This window comes from Phacochoerus africanus, chromosome 8 (assembly GCF_016906955.1).
Source record: "Phacochoerus africanus isolate WHEZ1 chromosome 8, ROS_Pafr_v1, whole genome shotgun sequence".
Taxonomy (NCBI): domain Eukaryota; kingdom Metazoa; phylum Chordata; class Mammalia; order Artiodactyla; family Suidae; genus Phacochoerus; species Phacochoerus africanus.
In genome coordinates this window covers 78668560-78689660 of record NC_062551.1, presented here as the reverse complement: position 1 = coordinate 78689660, position 21101 = coordinate 78668560, and the positions used below count along the sequence as shown (strand labels likewise).

The 21101-nt window shown below is 39.8% G+C and overlaps 1 protein-coding gene across 11 annotated transcripts in view; it reads left to right on the top strand.

The window, feature by feature from the left end:
- EIF4G3 (eukaryotic translation initiation factor 4 gamma 3) overlaps positions 1 to 21101 on the top strand; it is a 342120-nt gene that overhangs the window by 271850 nt on the left and 49169 nt on the right. For all 11 annotated transcript variants that reach the window (XM_047792299.1, XM_047792293.1, XM_047792288.1 and 8 more), the window contains 4 exons: positions 2756 to 2953; positions 16639 to 16785; positions 17209 to 17445; positions 19121 to 19225. In XM_047792299.1, coding sequence (XP_047648255.1) covers positions 2756 to 2953; positions 16639 to 16785; positions 17209 to 17445; positions 19121 to 19225 — 687 coding nt within the window. The remainder of the gene's footprint in view (positions 1 to 2755; positions 2954 to 16638; positions 16786 to 17208; positions 17446 to 19120; positions 19226 to 21101) is intronic.

The following is a 21101-nucleotide window of genomic DNA, read 5'->3' as shown; positions in this document are numbered from 1 at the left end:
GTTTGTTTTTGTTTTGTTTTTGCTTTTTAGGACTGTACCCTGCATACGGAGGTTCCCAGGCTAGGGGTTGAATCAGAGCTGCAGCTGCTGGCCTACGTCACAGCCACACCAATGCCAGAGCCTTAACCCACTGAGCATTGCCGGGGATTGAGCCCACATCCTCATGGATCCTAGTTGGGTTCATTAACTTCTGAGCCATGAAAGGAATTCTGCGAGAATTCTTTTTTATATTCTAGATATAAATCCTTTTCAAATTTTCTCCCAGTCTGTGGTTTGTCTTTTTATTCTTTTAATTGTGTTTTTGCCAAGCAGAGGTTTTTTACTTTGGTGATGCTCAGTTTATCCATTTTTTCCATTCATACATTGTGCTTTTATCTCATACCTAAAAAAAAAAAAAATCCTTACATACAAGAATACAAAGCCTTTGTCCTGTGTTCTCCTCTATAAGTTTATAGTTTTAGGTTTTACTTTTTTTTTTTTTTGTCTTTTTGCTATTTTTTTGGGCCGCTCCCGCGGCATTTGGAGGTTCCCAGGCTAGGGGTCCAATCGGAGATGTAGCCACTGGCCTACGCCAGAGCCACAGCAACGCAGGATCCGAGCCGTGTCTGCAACCTACACCACAGCTCACGGCAACGCCAGATCATTAACCCACTGAGCAAGGGCAGGGACCAAACCCGCAATCTCATGGTTCCTAGTCGGATTCGTTAACCACTGCGCCATGACAGGAACTCCTAGGTTTTACTTTTTAGTCTGTCCTGTATAGTTTTAATTTTCTGTGTGTGTTCTTTTTTTTTTTTTTTTTTTTGGTCTTTTTAGCCCCACACCTGAGGCATATGGAAGTTCCCAGGCTAGGGGTCTAATTGGAGCTGCCAGCCTGCATCACAGCCACGGCAACGTGGGATTCAAGCTGTGTCTGCAACCTGACCACAGTTCACAGTAACTCTGGATCCTTAACCCACTGAGCGAGGTCAGGATCGAACCAGCATCCTCATGGATGCTAGTTAGGTTCATTACTGCTGAGCCACTACAAGAATTCCCCAGCACCATTTGTTGAAGAGACTGTCCTTTCTCTTTTGAATTTTCTTTGCACCTTTATTGAAAATCAATTCATCATATGTATGTGAATCTGTTTCTAGAATTTTCACTCTCTTCCAGCGATCTCTTATGTCTGTCCTCTGCCCAGTACCATACTCTCTTGGGAGAGTAGCTTCATATAGTAAGTGTGAAATTAGGTTGTAGGAGTCTTCCAAATTTTGTTATTTTTCAAAATTGTTTAAGCTATTATTCTAGTTTTTCCATTTAAATTATAGAATCAGCTTTTTTATTTCTCTCCCTCCCCAAGAAAAACCCTACTAGGATTTTTATATTGGTTGTGTTAAATCTGTAGATCACTTTGGAGAAAACTGGCAGCATAACAATAATGAATCTTCTAATACATGAACGTGATATAGATCTCTATCTTAGTCCTCCTTGATTTCTTTCATCAGTGTTTCATGCACTTCATCATAGGACTCCTGAGGATATTTTGTTATATTCTTAACTAAATACTTCATGGTTTTGGTGCTGTTGTAAGTTGTACTTTTTGAAAATATAATTTCTGGGATTGTCTTTTGTGGCTTAGTGGGTTAAGTACCTGACATAGTGTCTGTGAGAATTCTGGTTCAATCCCTGGCCTCACTTAGTGGGTTAAGGATCTGGCCTTGCCACAAGCTGAGGCATAGGTTGCAGATGTGGCTGTGACATGGGCTGCAGCTGAAGCTCCGATTCAACCCCTAGCTGGGGGAACTCCCATATGCTGCAGGTACAGCTGTAAAAAGACAATAGGAAAAAAATATATGTAATATATATTAATTGAGTATATGTAATTTCTAGTTTGTTGCTAAAATGTAAAAATAAAATTTATATTTGTACATTGATTTGTGTTCTATAGGCCTATTGGACTCACTTATTAATTCTAGTGTCTCATTTTGTAGATTCTTTATGATTTTCTATGGAGACAATCCTATCATTTGTGAATAGGGAGTTGTATTTCTTCCTTTACAATCTGTATGGGCTGTAGTTCTTTTTCTTTCATTACTGCCCTGATTAAGACCCCCAGTAAGATTTCGAATAGGAATGCTGAGAACAGACATTTTTGCCTTATTCCCAATCTTAGGGGGAAAGCATTTATTCATTCACCATTAAGTAGGGTTAACAGTGTCGTTCTTCTAGTTGAGGAAGTTCGCTTCTATTTCTAATTTGATGAGGGTTTCTCTAACGCTATTTTAAAACTCCTGCCTAGTATTTTATACCATTGTTTGTATTATACCATAATATAGACAAATTCCTATTTTAGGACATTTACGTCATTTTATATAAAGGGTTATTGATGCAAGTTATGATGGCTAAAATCTTTTTTACCTGTCCTTAAATATCAAAAAATTTCTAAAAGTATAATTGCTGGTTTAAATGGCACCTCACAGTTTTAAGACTTTTAATACACATTGCCAAAATTGCCCTTGGAAATGTACCAAATTATAGTCCCACCACTAAAGTGTGACTATACCTAGTTCCTTGAATTCTCATCAGTAGTGAAAAAGAGGTGGTATAAATTTTTTCTGTTTGTTAAATAGATGGATTTAATTATTTCTGTGCCTAGTTCACAACCTTTGTTAGTAATTTAGGAAATAGCACTTATAAACAAAATATTAATCCTTACGGAAAGCATCATATTGTCAGTTACTATAATGTTCTTTCTCTTTTTTGGTCCTTCTAGGAACTTTTTAGAAAAGTTCGAAGTATCTTAAATAAATTGACACCACAGATGTTCAATCAACTGATGAAGCAAGTGTCAGGACTTACTGTTGACACAGAGGAGCGACTGAAAGGAGTTATTGACCTGGTCTTTGAGAAGGCTATTGACGAACCCAGTTTCTCTGTGGCTTACGCAAACATGTGTCGATGTCTAGTAACGGTAAGAAGAGAGGAAGGAGTAAAACCAGAAATCTCCAAGAGGTATATTCTCCCCTCACTACACATTCTTCCCAGAAGTGTTAATGGGGCAGAGTAAAGGGGAGAATATATTTGTAGCACTTAGTAATCTCATATCCTCGCTGTATAAAACGAATTTTACTTTTTAAAAATGGAGTTCCCTTACAGCTCAGCACATTGGGGATCAGGTGTTGTCCCTGCAGTGGCTTGGGTCACTGCTGTGGTGTGGTTTCAATCTCTGGCCCAGACATTTCCACATGTCACAGGCGTGTGGGGGGGAAAAAATGTACACTCACCTCTGGAGGGGATATGGAGATGAGAATGGAAGAGGCATGAAATGGTTCCAGCCAATGTGAAGAAGATTAAATAAGATTTAAATTATAATTTTTGTTACTGGCAGCCAGTTATTCCTGGGGTGTCATCTACATAAGTACAGCAGATGCTTACATTCACATTTAATTAAATTCAAAATTGAACAACATGTAGGTTCTAATTCTAGCCTTGGTAAAAGTGATAGGATAGTTGTGGTCATAAAGGGTTCAAAACTGGTGATACTCTCTTAGAAACTATTAGATTTCTTTCTCTTTACATTGTCCACAGCCGTTTAATCTCCACAGCCTGTCAAACCTAGGGCAAGAAAGAATGGGAGATCAAAGAGATTCTGGTTAGTGTTCACTGCCCTCTATTCTGCAGTCATAAAACTGCCAGTACCATCTGTGTTTTCTCTGCCTGTTACTGTTACCAAGGTACTTGTATCAGAACTGTGTGTCCTTTAACATTTGAATTTTTTCCTCAATTATCACAACATCACAACTTTGTCTTTGTGCCTTACTATGAAAATGCAAATACTGTCATTCTACCATTATTTCGAGTACCTGTGTCAAAGGTAGGTAAGTCTTTTGGGGATGAAAAAGGTACATCTTCTGCCTTTAAGGAACTAAAAATCTGATTTGGAAAAAAGCAGCATTAACAAGAAAAAAAATCACTTATAAAATATTCAGTGATAATGCAGTCTGTTGCTGTCTGAATGGTAGTTTAGCCTGAAAAATCAAGTTGGAGGAAAAACAAATTACTGTACTCATGGAAGCATAGCAAACTTTTATGAAGGAAATAGAGTTTGAGTTCAGCCTGGGAAGGAAGGGAGTAGAGAGTACACGTATAGAGAAGGAAGAGAATATTCCAGGCAGGCACAGATCTGAGCCAGCAAAATGGCATAATGGTTCCAAATGCTGGCTTTGGAGTCTCTAGGTTTAAAATTTGAACTTTGCAATTTAAATTCAAACAGGAACTCTGCCATTTGCTGACTTTATAGCCTCAGAATAGTTACATAACTTCCTTAGGCCTCATTTTTTAATCCATAAAATAAGATTAATTCATACAATTTAAGGTTATTGTAATGATAAAATTAATTAAAATAAATGAGATTGCATATGTAAAGTCCTATCTCAAGTATTTGGCCTGTAGTAAGCCCTACATGATTTAAACTAAATTGGTGGTTGAAAAGATGGTGAAGGTATTAAAATGCTGAATATAAAATGAGAATGATTTAATAAAAGAAACCATCTATTTAGCACCTGCTAGGTTGCAATATGGGTAGGTGTTTTATATATATTATTTTAATGGTTATTATAATCATGAAAGGTCAGTATTATTAGCCCCACTTTATTTTATAAGACACTGAGGCGTTAAAAAGGATAAATAACTTCCTCAAAGTCACATAACTAGTAAGTGGCAGTGCTAGAACTCAAATTTAGAATTACGTAACTCATTCACTTGTCATGTTGCCTTCGAACGTACCATAGTCATCTGAAAGCAAACTGATTCCACAGCTCATGCTTCTGACTTTCATTATGACATCCTATAGTCAGAAATTAGAACTAAGACTAGATCCCAGGTTGTCTGGCTCATATTTTTGTACCCCCTACTAATTTTGGATTTAATGCTCCAAGCAGTGAAAGGTTGTTAACATTTTGGGTTTTATTGTTTTGGTTTGTTTTGTCTTTTGTCTTTTTTAAGGCCGAACCTTTGGGATGTGGAGGTTCCCAGGCTAGGGGTCTAATCAGAGCTACAGCTGCTGACCTATGCCAGAGCCACAGCAACGTGGGATCCGAGCTGCACCTTCGACCTACATCACAGCTCATGGCAACACCGGATCCTTAACCCACTGAACGAGGCCAGGGATCAAACCTACAACCTCATGTTTCCTAGCTGGGTTTGTTAACAACTGAGCCATGACGGGAACTCCCCTGAAGGGTGTTTTTGATGAGAAGTCCTGGTAATAATACAAGTTGGGTTGGAACAGGAAGAAGTCGGGATAAGCCAACCACTTATGTGACTCTATAATAAGATTTAAAAAATTTAATTGGATTATTTTGACTCTTTTATAATAAGATTTTTAAAACTTTATTGGATTATTTTAAATTATAAAATAAAAACTTATTGAAATAAGTCAAACAAAAGAAGGATATACACAGAAAAAATCAATACTCTTCACTTGCAGCCCCAGCCAGTTAAGCTTCTTTTCCTTCCAAGGCAATCAATGTGAATGGTTTGGATGTATCCTTCCATAATATCCTTTATATTCATAAAATCATATAAAAACATTTACATATTGAGTTCCTGCTGTGGTTCAGTGGGATTGGTAGCATCTTTGGGGTGCTGGGACGCAGGTTCAGTCCTCAGCCGGGCACAGTGGGTTTAAGATCCAGCTTTGCTGCAGCTGTGGCATAGGTTGCAACCGAGGCTCAGATCTGTTCCTTGGCCTGGGATCTCCATATGTTGCAGGGTAGCCAAAAAAGAAAACAAACAAAATATCCATACGTTTAATGAGGATATTTCTAAATTTTGCTTTAATTGTATTATATCATTAGTTTGTATTTTGCTTTTTTTTTTACCCCACTTTTCAGCCTTCTCCAGGTCATTACACATAGGTTTTACTCATACCTTTTTAGTAGTTGCATAATATCCCATTACACACATACACATATAAACTTTCTAGACGTTTTCCTCTCTTCTGCCTCTGCACCCCACCCCACCCCCATGTTGTTTCTAGTGGTCTCTTTTCTAATTTTTTTTTCTTTTAAACCACAGGCAGTGCTGCAGAAAACAACTGAGTACATTTATCCTTACATAGTGAAACTTCTACTTCTTTAGCATATGTTCCCTCAAAGTTATATACCAAAGGATATATGTTTTTAAACTTTTTAAAGTATTATAAAAATACTTGTAGTTTGGGAAAAGAAAAATCGCTCATTTGTAGTTTTTGTCAAATTAATGATGAAAATACCTAATGGTTGATTTTAAGCTCCCAGCCGTTTGATGGTTGACTCACAAAATCCTATTTGACAATTGTTCTCATGAGCCGGGATGAACCAGTTTTAGCACACCACTACAACTTTTATACGGAAAAGTATACAAGCCATTAGTCTATATAACTCCTTGTATATCAGCAAAATGAACACACCTACTACTCTATCTGGAAATACAATTGAACCTTTCCTTCTTCCTTAAAGGTAACCACTGTCCTTTTGTTCTGACACCATAGCTGACTTACTTTTGAGATACTGAAGTAAAAGAGTGGTAGTGGGGATAGAGTCATAGATTTCTAATACAAACCAAACATAAAAATCAAACAACCATAAAAATAATGAAAATCTGAATATGAAAAGCTAATCTTTTAAGAGAAAAGTGAGACTATTTTCATGAACTTTGGGGAAATTTTTCTTCAGCAATCAAAATGAATAATCTGTAAAGGAGAAAAATATCAAATTTGGCTGTTTAAATTTACAATTCCTGGTACAGCAATCGATGCCATAAATAAAATAAAAAGATAAAGCCACAGCCTGAGAGAATCTATTTGAAATACAAACAGCTGCCAAAATATTAGATTCCAGAATTAAGGAAGGAAAAAAATCCCAATTAAAAAATGGGCAACTCATAGAAATGAAAATCCATTGGCTCATAAACTTAAGATAATGAAGGGTTATTCATTAGGGAAATGACAAGATAAAATACAGTCTGTATAAGTCACACCCATAACAGTGAGAAAATGAAAAGAAACCTTTTTAAAGTGTTGACAGTGGAGTTCCTGTCATGGCTCAGCAGTTAATGAACCTGACTAGCATCCATGAGGACATGGGTTCAATCTCTGGCCTTGTTCAGTGGGTTAAGGATCCAGCATTGCCATGAACTGTGGTGTAGGTTACAGACACAGCTCAGATCCTTCATTGCTGTGGTTGTGGCGTAGGCCAGCAGCTACAGTTCCTAATAGACCCCTAGACTGAGAACCTCCATATGTCATGGGTGCGGCCTCAAAAAGACAAAATAAATAAAGTGTTGTGGCTCAGCAGGTTACGAACCTGACTAGTATCCATGAAGATATGGCTCAATCGTTGGCCTCACTCGGTGGGTTCAGGATCCAACACTGCTGTGAGCTGTGGTATAGGTCACCAACATAGCTTGGGTCCTGTTGCTGTAAGTGTAGTGTAGGCTAGCAGGTGCAGCTCTGATTCAACCCCTAGCCTGGGAACCTCGTATGCTGCAGGTGTGGCCCTAAAATAAATTTTTTAAAAAATGCATAAAGTATTGACAAGATGAATATAATCACTTTGGAGGATAATTGGACAACAGTGGTGAAGATGTTCTTACACTATTCCACAGTAACTTCACTTCTTGATACATTCCAGTTGTAGACAAGGAATCATATACCAGATGTTTCTTTATGTATTTTAATAGTGAACAGTGGGAGACAATGGTTTTAAGCCTAAATAAGACAATAAGAATATGCCATAATTTATTTGGTCAGTGGCTTTGAATAATAACATATCTACACAGCAGTTAAAGTTAATGACATAATGCTAAACGTATCAGCATAGATCAGCCTCAAAAACAGTATTGAATTAATGGTATAATACTATCTAATAAAGTTTTTTGGGGGGTTTTTGTTTTTTGTTTTAAGGGCTGCACCCGCGGCATATGGAAGTTCCCAGACTAAGGGTCAAATTGGAGCTACAGCCGCAGGCCTGCAACCTACACCACAGCTCATGGCAATGCCTCAACCCACTGAGGCCAGAGATCGAACCCGCAACCTCATGGTTCCTAGTCGGATTCGTTTCCATTGCGCCACAAAGGGAACTCCTAACAAAGTTTTAATTATGCAAATCAAAATTATTATTCATTATATCTTTATAATAAACATTATACAAATTGGAAATACAGAAACATCTAATTCAAGGTAAGAGGAAGAAGGAAATTGGATTAAGGAAAAGTATTATGCCTTCTGATATTGGCAGGTTAGGTAATTCGGAGCACCCCTCCATGGAAAACAATTAGAAAAGCTGGTCATAATATTTAAAAAAAAAAAATCTTGAAGTTATCAGAGAGCTAAAAGTCAGTAAAGAATTACTGAGATCCTTGGAGTTCCCGTCGTGGCACAGTGGTTAACAAATCCAACTAGGAACCATGAGGTTGCGGGTTTGGTCCCTGCCCTTGTTCAGTGGGTTAACGATCCGGCGTTGCCGTGAGCTGTGGTGTAGGTTGCAGACGAGGCTCGGATCCCATGTTGCTGTGGCTCTGGCGTAGGCCAGTGGCTACAGCTCCAATTGGACCCCTAGCCTGGGAACCTGCATATGCTGCGGGAGCGGCCCAAAGAAATAGCAAAAATACAAAAAAAAAAAAAAAGAATTACTGAGATCCTAGAAAATAGAAATCCAAGGAAAAGTGAGATATTTGGGAAAAACTTTCCCCTAGAAGAGGCAACTAAAAGTCTCGAACCACTTTTCATAGACTTTTCTTGGCCTAGGGGAACAAAAGTTGGGATGAGGGTCCACCAAAAGGACTGGTGAAAGAGGCTCTAGCAAATCCTCCCATACTTTTGGTTGGGATCCCAAAGGATGAGATGCTAGACACAAGGGGACACCAGAAGGTGACCTGCTCTCACAGGGACTGTAGTTCAGTATCAAATCATCTCAGTCCTTGAATTTGGATTATAGTGATTTCATAGTGTTAGTGCCCCTAGGTACCTGCAAGAAGCAAGCAGAGATCTTGTGGAGTCTGTCGTACTTGAGATTATTTCCTTGAAAAGTTTTTCAAATAAAATGTATAGCACGTAATTAAAAATAATTGAGTGGCACAGAATTGTGAATCAACTATACTTTAATAAAAACTAAAAATAAAAAATAATTAGGCGCACAAGGGGAAAAGATAGCATGAATGAGAACCAGCAACAAGCAGATGTCCTACATGGCCATGCTCCAGATACTGGCTTTATCAGGCAGAGATGTTGAATGACTATGCTTATTCTGTTCAGGGTGATAAAGATAGATTGAAATTTTCATTAGAGAATGAGAAAGTATGAAAAAGGCCAAATAGAAATTCCAGCAGAACTGAATATTAAAATAATACTGAATACTGAATAATAAAATTTAGAACTCAATGGATGGATTTAATAGCAGATAAGACATAGCTAAAGAAAAGAATTATGAACTGGAAGATAGGTCTGTAGAATCCAAGTTGAAGAATGAAAAATACATGGAGGGTAAAAGATGGGGAGGATTTAATATGATCAAGCTTTGGAGTCCAAGGAGGAGAGAGAATAGACTGGAAAAAAGCAGTAGTTGAAGAGAAAGGCTGAATACTTTTCATAGCTGGGATGTTAAAGCCACAGATTCAGAAGATTTCCTACAAACCCTAAGCCTGAATTTTTTTTTAAAGGATGAAAATAAAGCTCTTACAACTAGTCATAGTAAAGCAAATTACAAAGAAGAAAAAGATAATAAAAAGAACGCTAATTTATATGCAAGTTTCTTAATCAGGACACAAAAGTCACCATACGCAAAAGAAAAGATTGGTAAATTGGACTACATTATAATTAGCTTTTTCATCAAAAAATTTGTTATGAAGTGAAAATACAAGCCACATATTAGGAGAAGAAAATTGCAATACACAAATCCAATAAAGGACTTACAGGTTTAAAAGAAATAGAAATCAGTAAGAAAATAACTCAAGTTTTGTTTGTTTTTTGTCTTTTTAGGGCCACACCTATGCAGTATGGAAGTTCCCAGGCTAGGGGTCAATTCAGAGCTGCAGCTGCTGGCCTATGCCAGAGCCACAGCAGTGCAGGATCCGAGCCACGTCTGCTACCTACACCTGGCTCACGGCAATGCCAAATCCTTAACCCCCTGAGTGGGGCCAGGGATCAAACCCACATTCTCATGCATGCTAGTCAGGTTCATTACCACTGAGCCACAATGGGGACTCTATAAAATAACTCACGTTTTTAAATAGGCAAGAGACTTAACACAGACGCTTCACCAAAAAGGTTATCCAAATGTGAAAAAATTCATTAACTAGATAAAAAATCATGCAGTGACACCAGATTGCTAAATTTACCAGGTGTTTGCAAATATGGCCTGTGAGAAGGTTGCAGATAGGGCTCCAATTCGAGCCCTAGTCCAGGAACTTCCATGTCCTGCAGGTGTGGCCGTAAAAAGGAAAACAAAAAATAGTGTGTAGGTTGAGAAACCTGGTCTAGATTGTTGAGATTTTAAGATTTAGGAGAATAGATCCAAAAAAAAAAAAAAATTTCCTATCGTAGCACAGTGGAAACGAATCCAACTAGGAACCATGAGGTTGCAGGTTTGATCCCTGGCCTCGCTCAGTGGGTTAAGGATCCGGTATTGCCATGAGCTGTGGTGTAGGTCACAGACACAGCTTGGATCTGGCATTGCTGTGGCTGTTGTATAGGCTGGTGGCTACAGCTCCAGTTAGACCCCTAGCCTGGGAACCTCCATATGCCACAAGTGTGGCCCCCAAAATACCAAAAATTAAAAAAAAAAAAAAATAGGAGAATGCTTGTTTTCATTATTCAGAGCAGTTTTTAAACCTTTTTTTCTGTCTCTTTTGTTATTCACCTGGATCACACACCTTAATTTAAAACCTCTTTTAGGAGTTCCCGTCGTGGCGCAGTGGTTAATGAATCCGACTAGGAACCATGAGGTTGCAGGTTCGGTCCCTGCCCTTGCTCAGTGGGTTAACGATCCGGCGTTGCCGTGAGCTGTGGTGTAGGTTGCAGACGCGGCTCGGATCCCATGTTGCTGTGGCTCTGGCGTAGGCCGGTGGCTACAGCTCCGATTTGACCCCTAGCCTTGGAACCTCCATATGCCGCGGGAGCGGCCCAAAGAAATAGCAAAAAAAATAATAATAATAAATAAAACCTCTTTTAAATTTTACTTTGCAGTGATTATCTAAGAGAGGGCTTGGAGAATACAATTATATTGTGTGTCAGTTATCCATGACATATTAAAGGGCAGGCCTTTAAAAAAGGAATTCTTTAGATTTACAGAGAAAATTGATACAATAGTTTTGGTTTTACCAAGTTTCTCTGCATACGCCATATATATTATGCATATAGACACACTTATTTATACATATACACAGCTGCCTCCCTCTGCTAAGTGAAACCTCTGGCACATAAAGCTTAAGGACCTCAGATAAGATGGTGAACTGTGCCTCTGGAGTAGGCTGCTGCTTCTACTGGTTCAACTAGGAATGACCAAAGAGACTTTCTTCACAAATTGCAGGATATTTAGCTAGAACTCAGTACTTCTCTTAGGAGGAGGAGAACATCAATTCAGAGTGGCAAATGAAGAAGAGTAAATAAGAGAAATTGCTGTCCTATATCTAAATCTATACTTAAAATATTTTTAACTGGATTAATAGTTTAAATGTTGGTGCTTTTATTTTAATCAAAATTTAAAGAAAATCCCCATCTCAGAACCCCATTAGAATGTGAGCTCCTAAGGGCAAGGACTTTGCTGAGTTTTTTGTTTTTTTTTTTTTTCTCACTGTTGAATTCCTAGTGCCTGGAACAGTTCCTGGCACATGTGTTTTGAGTGAGCGGGGAAATGCATGAGTGAAAGAAGAACAACTTGACTTTATTTTACTCTCGAAGACAGTACTTTTGTTACCTTTTAATCTCTGCTGTGGCGGGCAAACATACCTCGGCTATAAAAATGGCACTAAGGTAGATTTTTGGACATTCTGTGTTCTTTTAATGCCAAATCCAGAACTTTGAATCTTGTCACTTTTTAAGTGCTTTAAAGCAAGATGTGAAAAGAATGATAGGACTAATTACAGGAAGAGACACTAAGAGAACAAGGGTGACACAGTTAAATCTCTTCAGAAATAAAGCCTGGAATTATAGACATGAGAAGCTGGCTTTAGGCAAATACAGCAAGTGGCTGGATCAGCTGGAGGAGAAGGGATGTGCCACACTGATGAAAGATGAAAAATGTTTTGAAGAAAAGATCGACAAGAAATGACTTACCCTTTTTTACCTTGACCACCTCCTTTTCAATCTTGTGGGCATCCCTCAGCGCCGTATACCTTTTCAGATGTATCTGATAGAGCTGCATTTTGATAGATGTGTTTAGTACATACAGACTATGTTATGTTCAGTTTTAGGTGGGGATTTACTAGGGTCAGAATATAACCACCGGTAAATGGTAATATGTCACCATGGATCCATGAGTTACAGTCAGTCAATTAATTTATTGCTGTTCACTTCACATTTTAATTTGAGGGCCTCACTTGTTAATAGTGTAGTAGTCATTCCAAATACTTTACCTCAGACCAGAACTTTCTTTGAGCAAAATGGCTACTGGTCCACAGGTTATGACTAGCATCTTTATGTTCTGGGACAGCACTGAAAATCCTAAACAGGCCAAGCAAGGCCAGGGCTTGTCCTTCTGTTTCTGTCTCCTATTTGACTACTGTTATATACAGCTGACAGCCCTTGATGGTTCTCAGGGAGTTTGGTCATTTTAGGAATAAGAAGTATCTACCCTCAACACTAACAAATATATTAGCAGTGCAAGTCCTCTTGCTTTAAGAAAATGACTACTTGATGCTGACAACATTCATATCAAGATTGCTGCCTGACCTCACCACAGTGTGAGAAGAACATTGTTAGTTTAAAGTATAATGTAATGTCACGCAGTGTTTACTGCCGTGTAAAAAAGAAAAGGTGGTTGCTCTCCAACAAATCTAGCTTGCTAAGCAGTCTTAGCTATAAAATATTCCCCCTTGACTCCCTCACTTCCTGACAAGTTATCTCCCAAAAAACCCATTTGAAACATAGATATATCTTAGTTTCGATCACAGACTGCTGATAGGTGAAAATTATAGTTGTCTAGAGAGATCTTTTTCTCACTGTTGCGTATCACCTTTCCTTTTTACTATTAGCCATGATCACATCTGCAGGCATCTACCTTGTTTACTGTTATGGACTGAGTATTTGTCTCCCCCTAAATTCATAGGTTGAAGCTCTAACCCTCAGTGTGATGGTATTACAAAATGGAGGCTTAGGGAGCAATTAGCTTTAGATAAGGTCACCAGTGGGACCCCAGTGGTGGAATTAGTGCCTTTATGAGAAGAGGAAGAGTCCTTAGAGCTTCCTTTCTGCCATATGCGGATAGAGGAGAAGACAAATGTCTGCAAACCAGGAAGAGAGTTCTTCTCCAAGAACCCCATCTGGCACATCGACCTTAGACTTCCAACCTCTAGAACTGTGAGAAATAAATGTCTGTTATTTAAGCCACCAGTCTTATTTTGTTATAGCAAGCCCACCCATCTAAGACACCCACTCTTCATGTTCTGTTCTAACTAACCCATTTTACTGCGTTTCTGACCAGTCAGTGTTCAGCTGACAACACATGCTGACTTAATAATGTCATACTCCTGTAGAATTTAACATCTCCTAGGAAGGAGTTCTCAGAGGATATATTCTCCCTAGCCTATTTTCATATTTCTGCAGCCCTCTTACCCATCCCCAGAAGATGTGAAGATCACATTCCAAAACAGGTCTTTAGGGGGTGGTTTAGCTAAGCATTCGTTCCTTTAGAGACACATGTACTTGCAGACTTGTGGCCATTCAGCTGGTTGTTTGGTTTTATTTGTTTCATGTGAATATACCTAAAAAGCATATGTACAATCGCATGTTCCTTATGTCCTATACATATGAAATGTCCCATGCCCATCATTTTTGCGTAGCAGATACTCAGTATTCTTGCCTTTTGTGGTTCTCTTCCTAATTGCTCTGTGAACTAACTTAAACACTTTCTTTGATGTCTGCGTTATTATAATATAGGTTTCTCTCTTTCTCTTTTTTTTTTTTTTTTTTGTCTTTTTGCCATTTTCTTGGGCCACTCTCACAGCACATGGAGGTTCCCCGGCTAGGGGTCTAATTGGAGTTGTAGCCACTGGCCTACGCCAGAACCACAGCAATGCGGGATCCGAGCCATGTCTACAATCGACACCACAGCTCATGGCAACGCCAGATTGTTAACCCACTGAGCAAGGCCAGGGACCGAACCCGCAACCTCATGGTTCCTAGTCGGATTCGTTAACCACTGCGCCACGACAGGAACTCCCACGGTTTCTCTTAATCTTTACTAATGAACATGTGAAGTATAGCTCCATTCGTTTATTGGACTCTTCACTATGTGCTGGCCACTATTATTTGTTTTACATAGACTATCTCAGTTAATCCTTCACACAGTCCTAAGAGATAGATGTTATCCTCATTTTAGAAAGAAAAGGTTTGGTAAAGCTACGTAATTTGGCGAAAGTCACATGGCAGAACTGTGATTATGACTATCTCCCAAAGCTCCTGTTTCAACAGCTACTTTATAATGTCCCTCAATCTGTAATCATTGGAATGCCTCCTTTTGCAGATGTAGGGACTAAGGCTTAATGAGGTAACTTGCTCACATTTACATATTGATTAGTTATGGGGCTGGGATTCAAACCCTGATTTGATGGCTCAAAATTCCAGTGCTCTTTCAATTTCAGTGTTCCAAATATCTCAGGTAAACTATGTTTTTTCAAAAGTCATCTAGAGACACAACCAGCCCTGTAGAGGATACAATACATTTATATGACAGGGATATGTATCTTTTCTATACAAAACTTAAAACACCTTACCCATTGAAACATGCATACACCTCTTATAGAATGCAAACCTATTTCATTGGATGCTTAAAGCTGCAATCTAGGTTAGACACTGTGTTTTGGATGGTGAAACAAGCTTAGGTTAGAGTTGCTTTTGTTTAAAATCAAGAAAGGAAATATTGATCTTGAACCCAGCTCTTTCAACACAGCCTAATGAAACACTTAGCCCTTGGTTGATAAGAACTAGACTGGTTGAGTGGTCTTTCCTGTCTCATTGGGAACATGTTGGAGGGTGTGCCATCAGTTCTTGCACATAGACCTATAGTATCATAGTCTTCAGTTCTGAAGAAGTTTCTCCAGCCACTCAGTCTCAATCAGCAGCTGTCAAAGTCCATTCTGGTTGATAACATTAACCCCTTTATGAGTATAAATACAGTGCATCCCTTTTTTTTTTTTTTTACCAATTTCTTCCATTAAATCTAGGGAAGGGATGTGCATTTCAGAACTTGGGGACCTCCTTTGTGATTCTAGAAAAATATTTTGCCATGTTATATACGGTGGCTGTTCAAAATGGTACTCAAGGGACCTTGTCTGTAAAATAGAATATTTTAGTCAATCACTGCTCCAGTCCACTGTCTTTATATTCTAAATAAGAACATCTCTGTGTTTGGTTATAAGTAATCTTGAAGATATGAGCTGTTGGGAGTTACTAGAAAGCAATTATTACTGGATTTGAATGGAAAACTCATAAGCATCTTGCCTCTAGGTGGCCATCCTCCATTCTGAGTCTTTCTGTTTATCAAAAGAATGTTTCCAAGGTGGGCATTTATTAGACTGAACTATTAGAGAAGTAGTGTTTTCTTTTGGCACAGAAGAAATAATCAATAAACATAGTATATTTATAGTCAAGGTAAATACTAGCATTACAGTGTTATGCCATCCCCCTTGGGAAAAGATGTCTGGAAAAAGCCTCAAATGTGTCCCCCCCTTGTGCTTTTTTTTTTTTTCTTTTCTTTGTCTTTTTAGGGACACATCCATGGCACATGGAGGCTCCCAGACTAGGGGTCCAATTGGAGCTGCAGCCACCAGCCTACGCCACAGCTATAGCAACGCCGGATCCAAGCTGTGTCTGCGACCCACACCACAGCTCACGGCAACACCAGATCCTTAACTCACTGAGCGAGGCCAGGGATCAAACCTGCGTCTGCATAGGTACTAGTTGGGTTCGTTAACCACTGAGCTATGACAGGAACTCCTCCCCTTTGTGCTTTTTTCCACAATAAAGATCTCACCTCCAACAGTTTTCCTAGGGCCATTAAATTCCCCCATGCTTTATTTTATTTTCGTATATTCCTTTAAACCAAAGTGCCTACACTGGTAGTAAGAAAAATAAAAGTAATAACCCTTCAGTTTTAAAAAAGTCTAGAGGAGTGCAAATCATAGTTGTAATAATATTACATTCAAAGTCATCTATAGGCATAATCAGCTGTAGAGGATGCAGTACATTTATACAATGTTTATCTTTTCTGTATAAAACTTAAAACATCTTAACCGTTGAAACATGAAATTCCTGAAGCTATATTTCATACCTCTTACAGAGTGCTTACCTGTAGTTCAGTCAGCATTATTTTGCACAATAAAGAAAATAGGTATTTTGAGAAAATCATTGAATTTCTTTAAGTAATCTTGTTGCTTTTGCATTTTCCCATCTGGATGCAGCTGAAAGTACCCATGGCAGACAAGCCTGGTAACACAGTGAATTTCCGGAAGCTGCTACTGAACCGTTGCCAGAAGGAGTTTGAAAAAGATAAAGCTGATGATGATGTCTTCGAAAAGAAGCAGAAAGAACTCGAGGCTGCCAGTGCTGTAAGTATTTTCACAGAAAGACAGTGTTATTAAATAGATTTTTCACAAAGCTTCTTACAACATCTTCTTACTACTTCAGCAGGTGCCTGTGGCCTTTTCTTCATGTGGAAATAACTTTATTGATGTTTAGAGGCAGCTTTGTTCCTTTTAGTGCCACATGTTAGAGCAACTCAACCTTTTAAGTTAGGGATTCAGAACCTAGATTTCAGAGAGGTCACTGAATTCGAGAAATCTTCTGAAATAGGTGCACACTTTTGGGTGTAGTTTCATTTTCTGAGTAGGCCTGTAGCTGCTGTCATAATCTCAGAGTGTGTTCCTGATGCCTGGAAAGATAGAGACCATGACTCTCTATGCATGTTTTTAGCCTTTATTTTGCATACTGTTTTTATCATCAAGATTCTGTTACTCTTCCTTATGCAACAGCCAGAGGAGAGGACAAGGCTTCATGATGAACTGGAAGAAGCTAAGGATAAAGCCCGGCGGAGATCCATTGGTAACATCAAGTTTATTGGGGAGCTCTTCAAACTGAAAATGCTGACTGAAGCCATCATGCATGACTGTGTGGTAAAGCTGCTAAAGAACCATGATGAAGAATCCCTCGAGTGCCTGTGTCGCCTACTCACCACAATTGGCAAAGACCTGGACTTTGAGAAAGCCAAGGTGAAAACCCCAAATCCCAGAAACCTCCAGCAGGGACTCTGTCAGTTGCAGAAGAAGGAGACTGTCAGCAGCAGTGTCCCTATTTCCCCTGCCGTCTCAGCCTCCTGTTTGTCTTCTTTCATCCTTCTCACTGTCACTGTTGGGCCATCATGCTTCTACCACATCTTCAGTAAAGTCAGACGTGAAGAGGGCCCCAAATTGTGTAAAAGCCAGTTCACAAATGGTTCAGAGTATCTGTCCCTTGTCCTTTTTCTGCATGACTATCTCACAGATCATTTTGTATGTATAGGTAGAGTAAGTTGGCAGAAATTCTGGAGAGAAAAGCTACTAAGGGCCAGGACCGAGAATGAGAAAGAAATGAAGAAGACCCAGTAGCTTTTTTTTTTTTTGGTCTGTTTGGGGCTGCATCTGAAGTATATGGAAGTTCCCAGGCTAAGGGTCCAGTCGGAGCTGTAGCTGTCAGCCTACAGCACAGCCACAGCAACATGGGATCCAAGCTTCATCTGTAACCTACACCACAGCTCATGGCAATGCCAGATCCTTAAACCACCGATTGAGGCCAGGGGTCGAACGTGCATCCCCATGGGTACTAGTCACATTCATTACCACTGAGCCACAACAGGAACTCCCAGGTAGCCTTCTTAAGTTTATGCTCTAGTTAATGACAGAAGTATAAAACTATAATAAATCACTAGAGTTCTCTTATGGCGCAGTGCATTGGGAAGCTGGCATTGTCACTGGATCAGATTGGGTCACTGCTGTGGCTTGGGTGTGATTCCTGGCCTGGGAACTTCCACATGCCACAGCCAAAAAAAAGAAATCATTAAAAATAATATAATTCAAACATAACATGGTACTCCCCAAATAAGGGGTAGGGAAGTTAGAAATCCATCAAAGAAATGTCACAAATGCTTCCTAACATCAAAATCCACTAGGATTATGTTTGGCTGTGACAGAAAACCACAAATATCAATGTTTTATACAAGATTGAGGTTTATTTTTCACTCTCGTAAATGAATTTCACAGATAAGTCTGAGGCTGGTCTGATGGCTAAATATCAGTTCCTCCAGCTTAAATTCAGTCAATCCCTAAGGTGTAGCCCTTGTCCTTCCTCATCTCACAGTAGAGAATGTTGGAAAGGGGCAAAGGACATAGTCACCCCTTTCTTAAGATTCCAGGGAGGTACAGTATGACATTTCCATTTATATTCTGTTGGACCTAGAATTAGTCACATGCCCATGGCCAGGTGCCTAGAATATGTAGCCTTTATTTTGGATGCCATGTTCAATTAAAAATTCCATCACGTTGCCTTTTGGCTCTAAGTTGTACTCCTAGGTCCTTTTAAAGTTCTGCATGAGGAATTTGTAGCTCAGTGGAAACAAACCTGACTAGCATCCATGAAGATGCAGGTTCATTCCCTGGCCTTGTTCAATGGGTTAAGGATCGAGCATTGCTATGAGCTGTGGTGTGGGTTGTAGACACGGCTCAGATCTGGCATTGCTGTGGCTGTGGCAGAGGCTGGCAGCTGCAACTCTGATTCAGCCCTTAGCCTGGGAATTTCCATATGCCTCAGGTATGGCCCTAAAAAGCAAAAATAGTAATAAAATAATATTCTACATGGTAAGTCTACATTCGAATTCCTCAGCCAGGAATACTAATGATTTTGCTCTTTCAGCCACGTATGGACCAATATTTTAATCAGATGGAGAAAATTGTGAAAGAAAGAAAAACCTCATCTAGGATTCGATTCATGCTTCAGGATGTGATAGACCTAAGGCTGGTAAGTAGAAAAATAAGCCTACCACTCTCGTCTCTTTTTCAGAAGTTGGCTATGAGGAATGTCCTAGTAATTACATGTATAATAACTTTTTTTTTTTCTTTAGGACCATACATGCAGCACGTGGAAGTTCCCTGGCTAGGGGTTGAATCAGAGCTACAGCTACCAGCCACAGCCACAGTCACAGTCACAGCAACATGGGATCCGAGCTGCATCTGCAACCTACGCCACAGCTCACAGTAATGCCAGATCCTTAACCCACTGAGTGAGGCCAGGGGTCGAACTCACGTCATCATGGGTGCTAGTTGTATTCCTTACCCCTGAGCCACCACAGAAACTGCCTGCACACATGTGTGATAACTTAATGCTTTTGCTGCATGACTCTCAGAACTTGAGATGGCAAATTTTCATGAGAGAGCTGTGTGAGAGGACCAAGGGCATACATACCTACCTGTCTGTTACTTGTTTCTCCTTTTTTTTGTCTTTTTTTTTTTTTGTCTTTTTGCTATTTCTTGGGCCGCTCCCGCAGCATATGGAGGTTCCTGGGCTAGGGGTCAAATCGGAGCTGTAGCCACTGGCCTACGCCAGAGCCACAGCAACGAGGGATCTGAGCAGCGTCTGCAACCTACACCACAGCTCACGGCAACGCCGGATCGTTAACCCACTGAGCAAGGGCAGGGACCAAACCCGCAACCTCATGGTTCCTAGTCGGATTTGTTAACCACTGCGCCACGACGGGAACTCCTTGTTTCTCCTCTTTATTCTGATTATCAAACCACATTGCAGTTTTGAAATCAGCCATTCTGAATTCAAACTGTGGTCAATAAAATTAGTCTTAAAATGCTAATCAAGGAGCCTCATCTTCACAGTGAATACATTTAACTTCCCTGAGCCTTACATTTTAGTCTTTAAAAAGGGGGTGTTGTTATTCCTGTCTTGGCGCAGCAGAAACGAATCCGACTAGGACCCATGAGGTTTTGGGTTCGATCCCTGGCCTCGCTCAGTGCGTTAAGGATCGGGTGTTGCCGTGAGCTGTGATGTAGGTCACAGACGTGGCTCGGCTCTGGTGTTGGCTGTGGCTCTGGTGTAGGCCAGCAGCAACAGCTCCGATTAGACCCTTAGCCTGGGAACCTCCATATGCCGCGGGTGTGGCCCTAAAAAGACAAAAGACAAAAAAATAATAAAATGGGGATGTTGCTTACTTTGGAGATATGATATAAAGATTCAGTGAGATAATTATGTAAAGTACCCAACTCAAAAGATGTTTTCTTTTTTAATGTTTTTCTTGTATACCCTCTTGTTCTGCTGCCCTTTTTTTTTTTTTTTTCTCATTTCTCATACCAGGTACAGTTTATATACCACTACCACCTCTTTTCCCTTTTCCTGTTTTAACTGCTATAGGAATGCTGCAGCTGACCCTCAGCTAGAGAAAGTGAAATTAGGTCCCACCTATTCCCTGCCCTGCACCCAGACAGACAGTATGATGATGGTTCTTTATATTGCTAAGCTGAGGTGTGACTCAGGATCCTTCTTCTTAACACCACCACTACCAGTTGATCTGAATTTAAATGCTGATTTAAAGCTATCTGCTATTCTTGCCTCAAGCTAATATTAATAAATATTAAGGAGTTCCCGTCCTGGCGCAGTGGTTAACGAATCCGACTAGGAACCATGAGGTTGCGGGTTTGGTCCCTGCCCTTGCTCAGTGGGTTAACGATCCGGCGTTGCCGTGAGCTATGGTGTAGGTTGCAGACGCGGCTCGGATCCTGCGTTGCTGTGGCTCTGGCGTAGGCCGGTGGCTACAGCTCCGATTCAACCCCTAGCCTGGGAACCTCCATATGCCGCGGGAGTGGCCCAAGAAATAGCAACAACAACAACA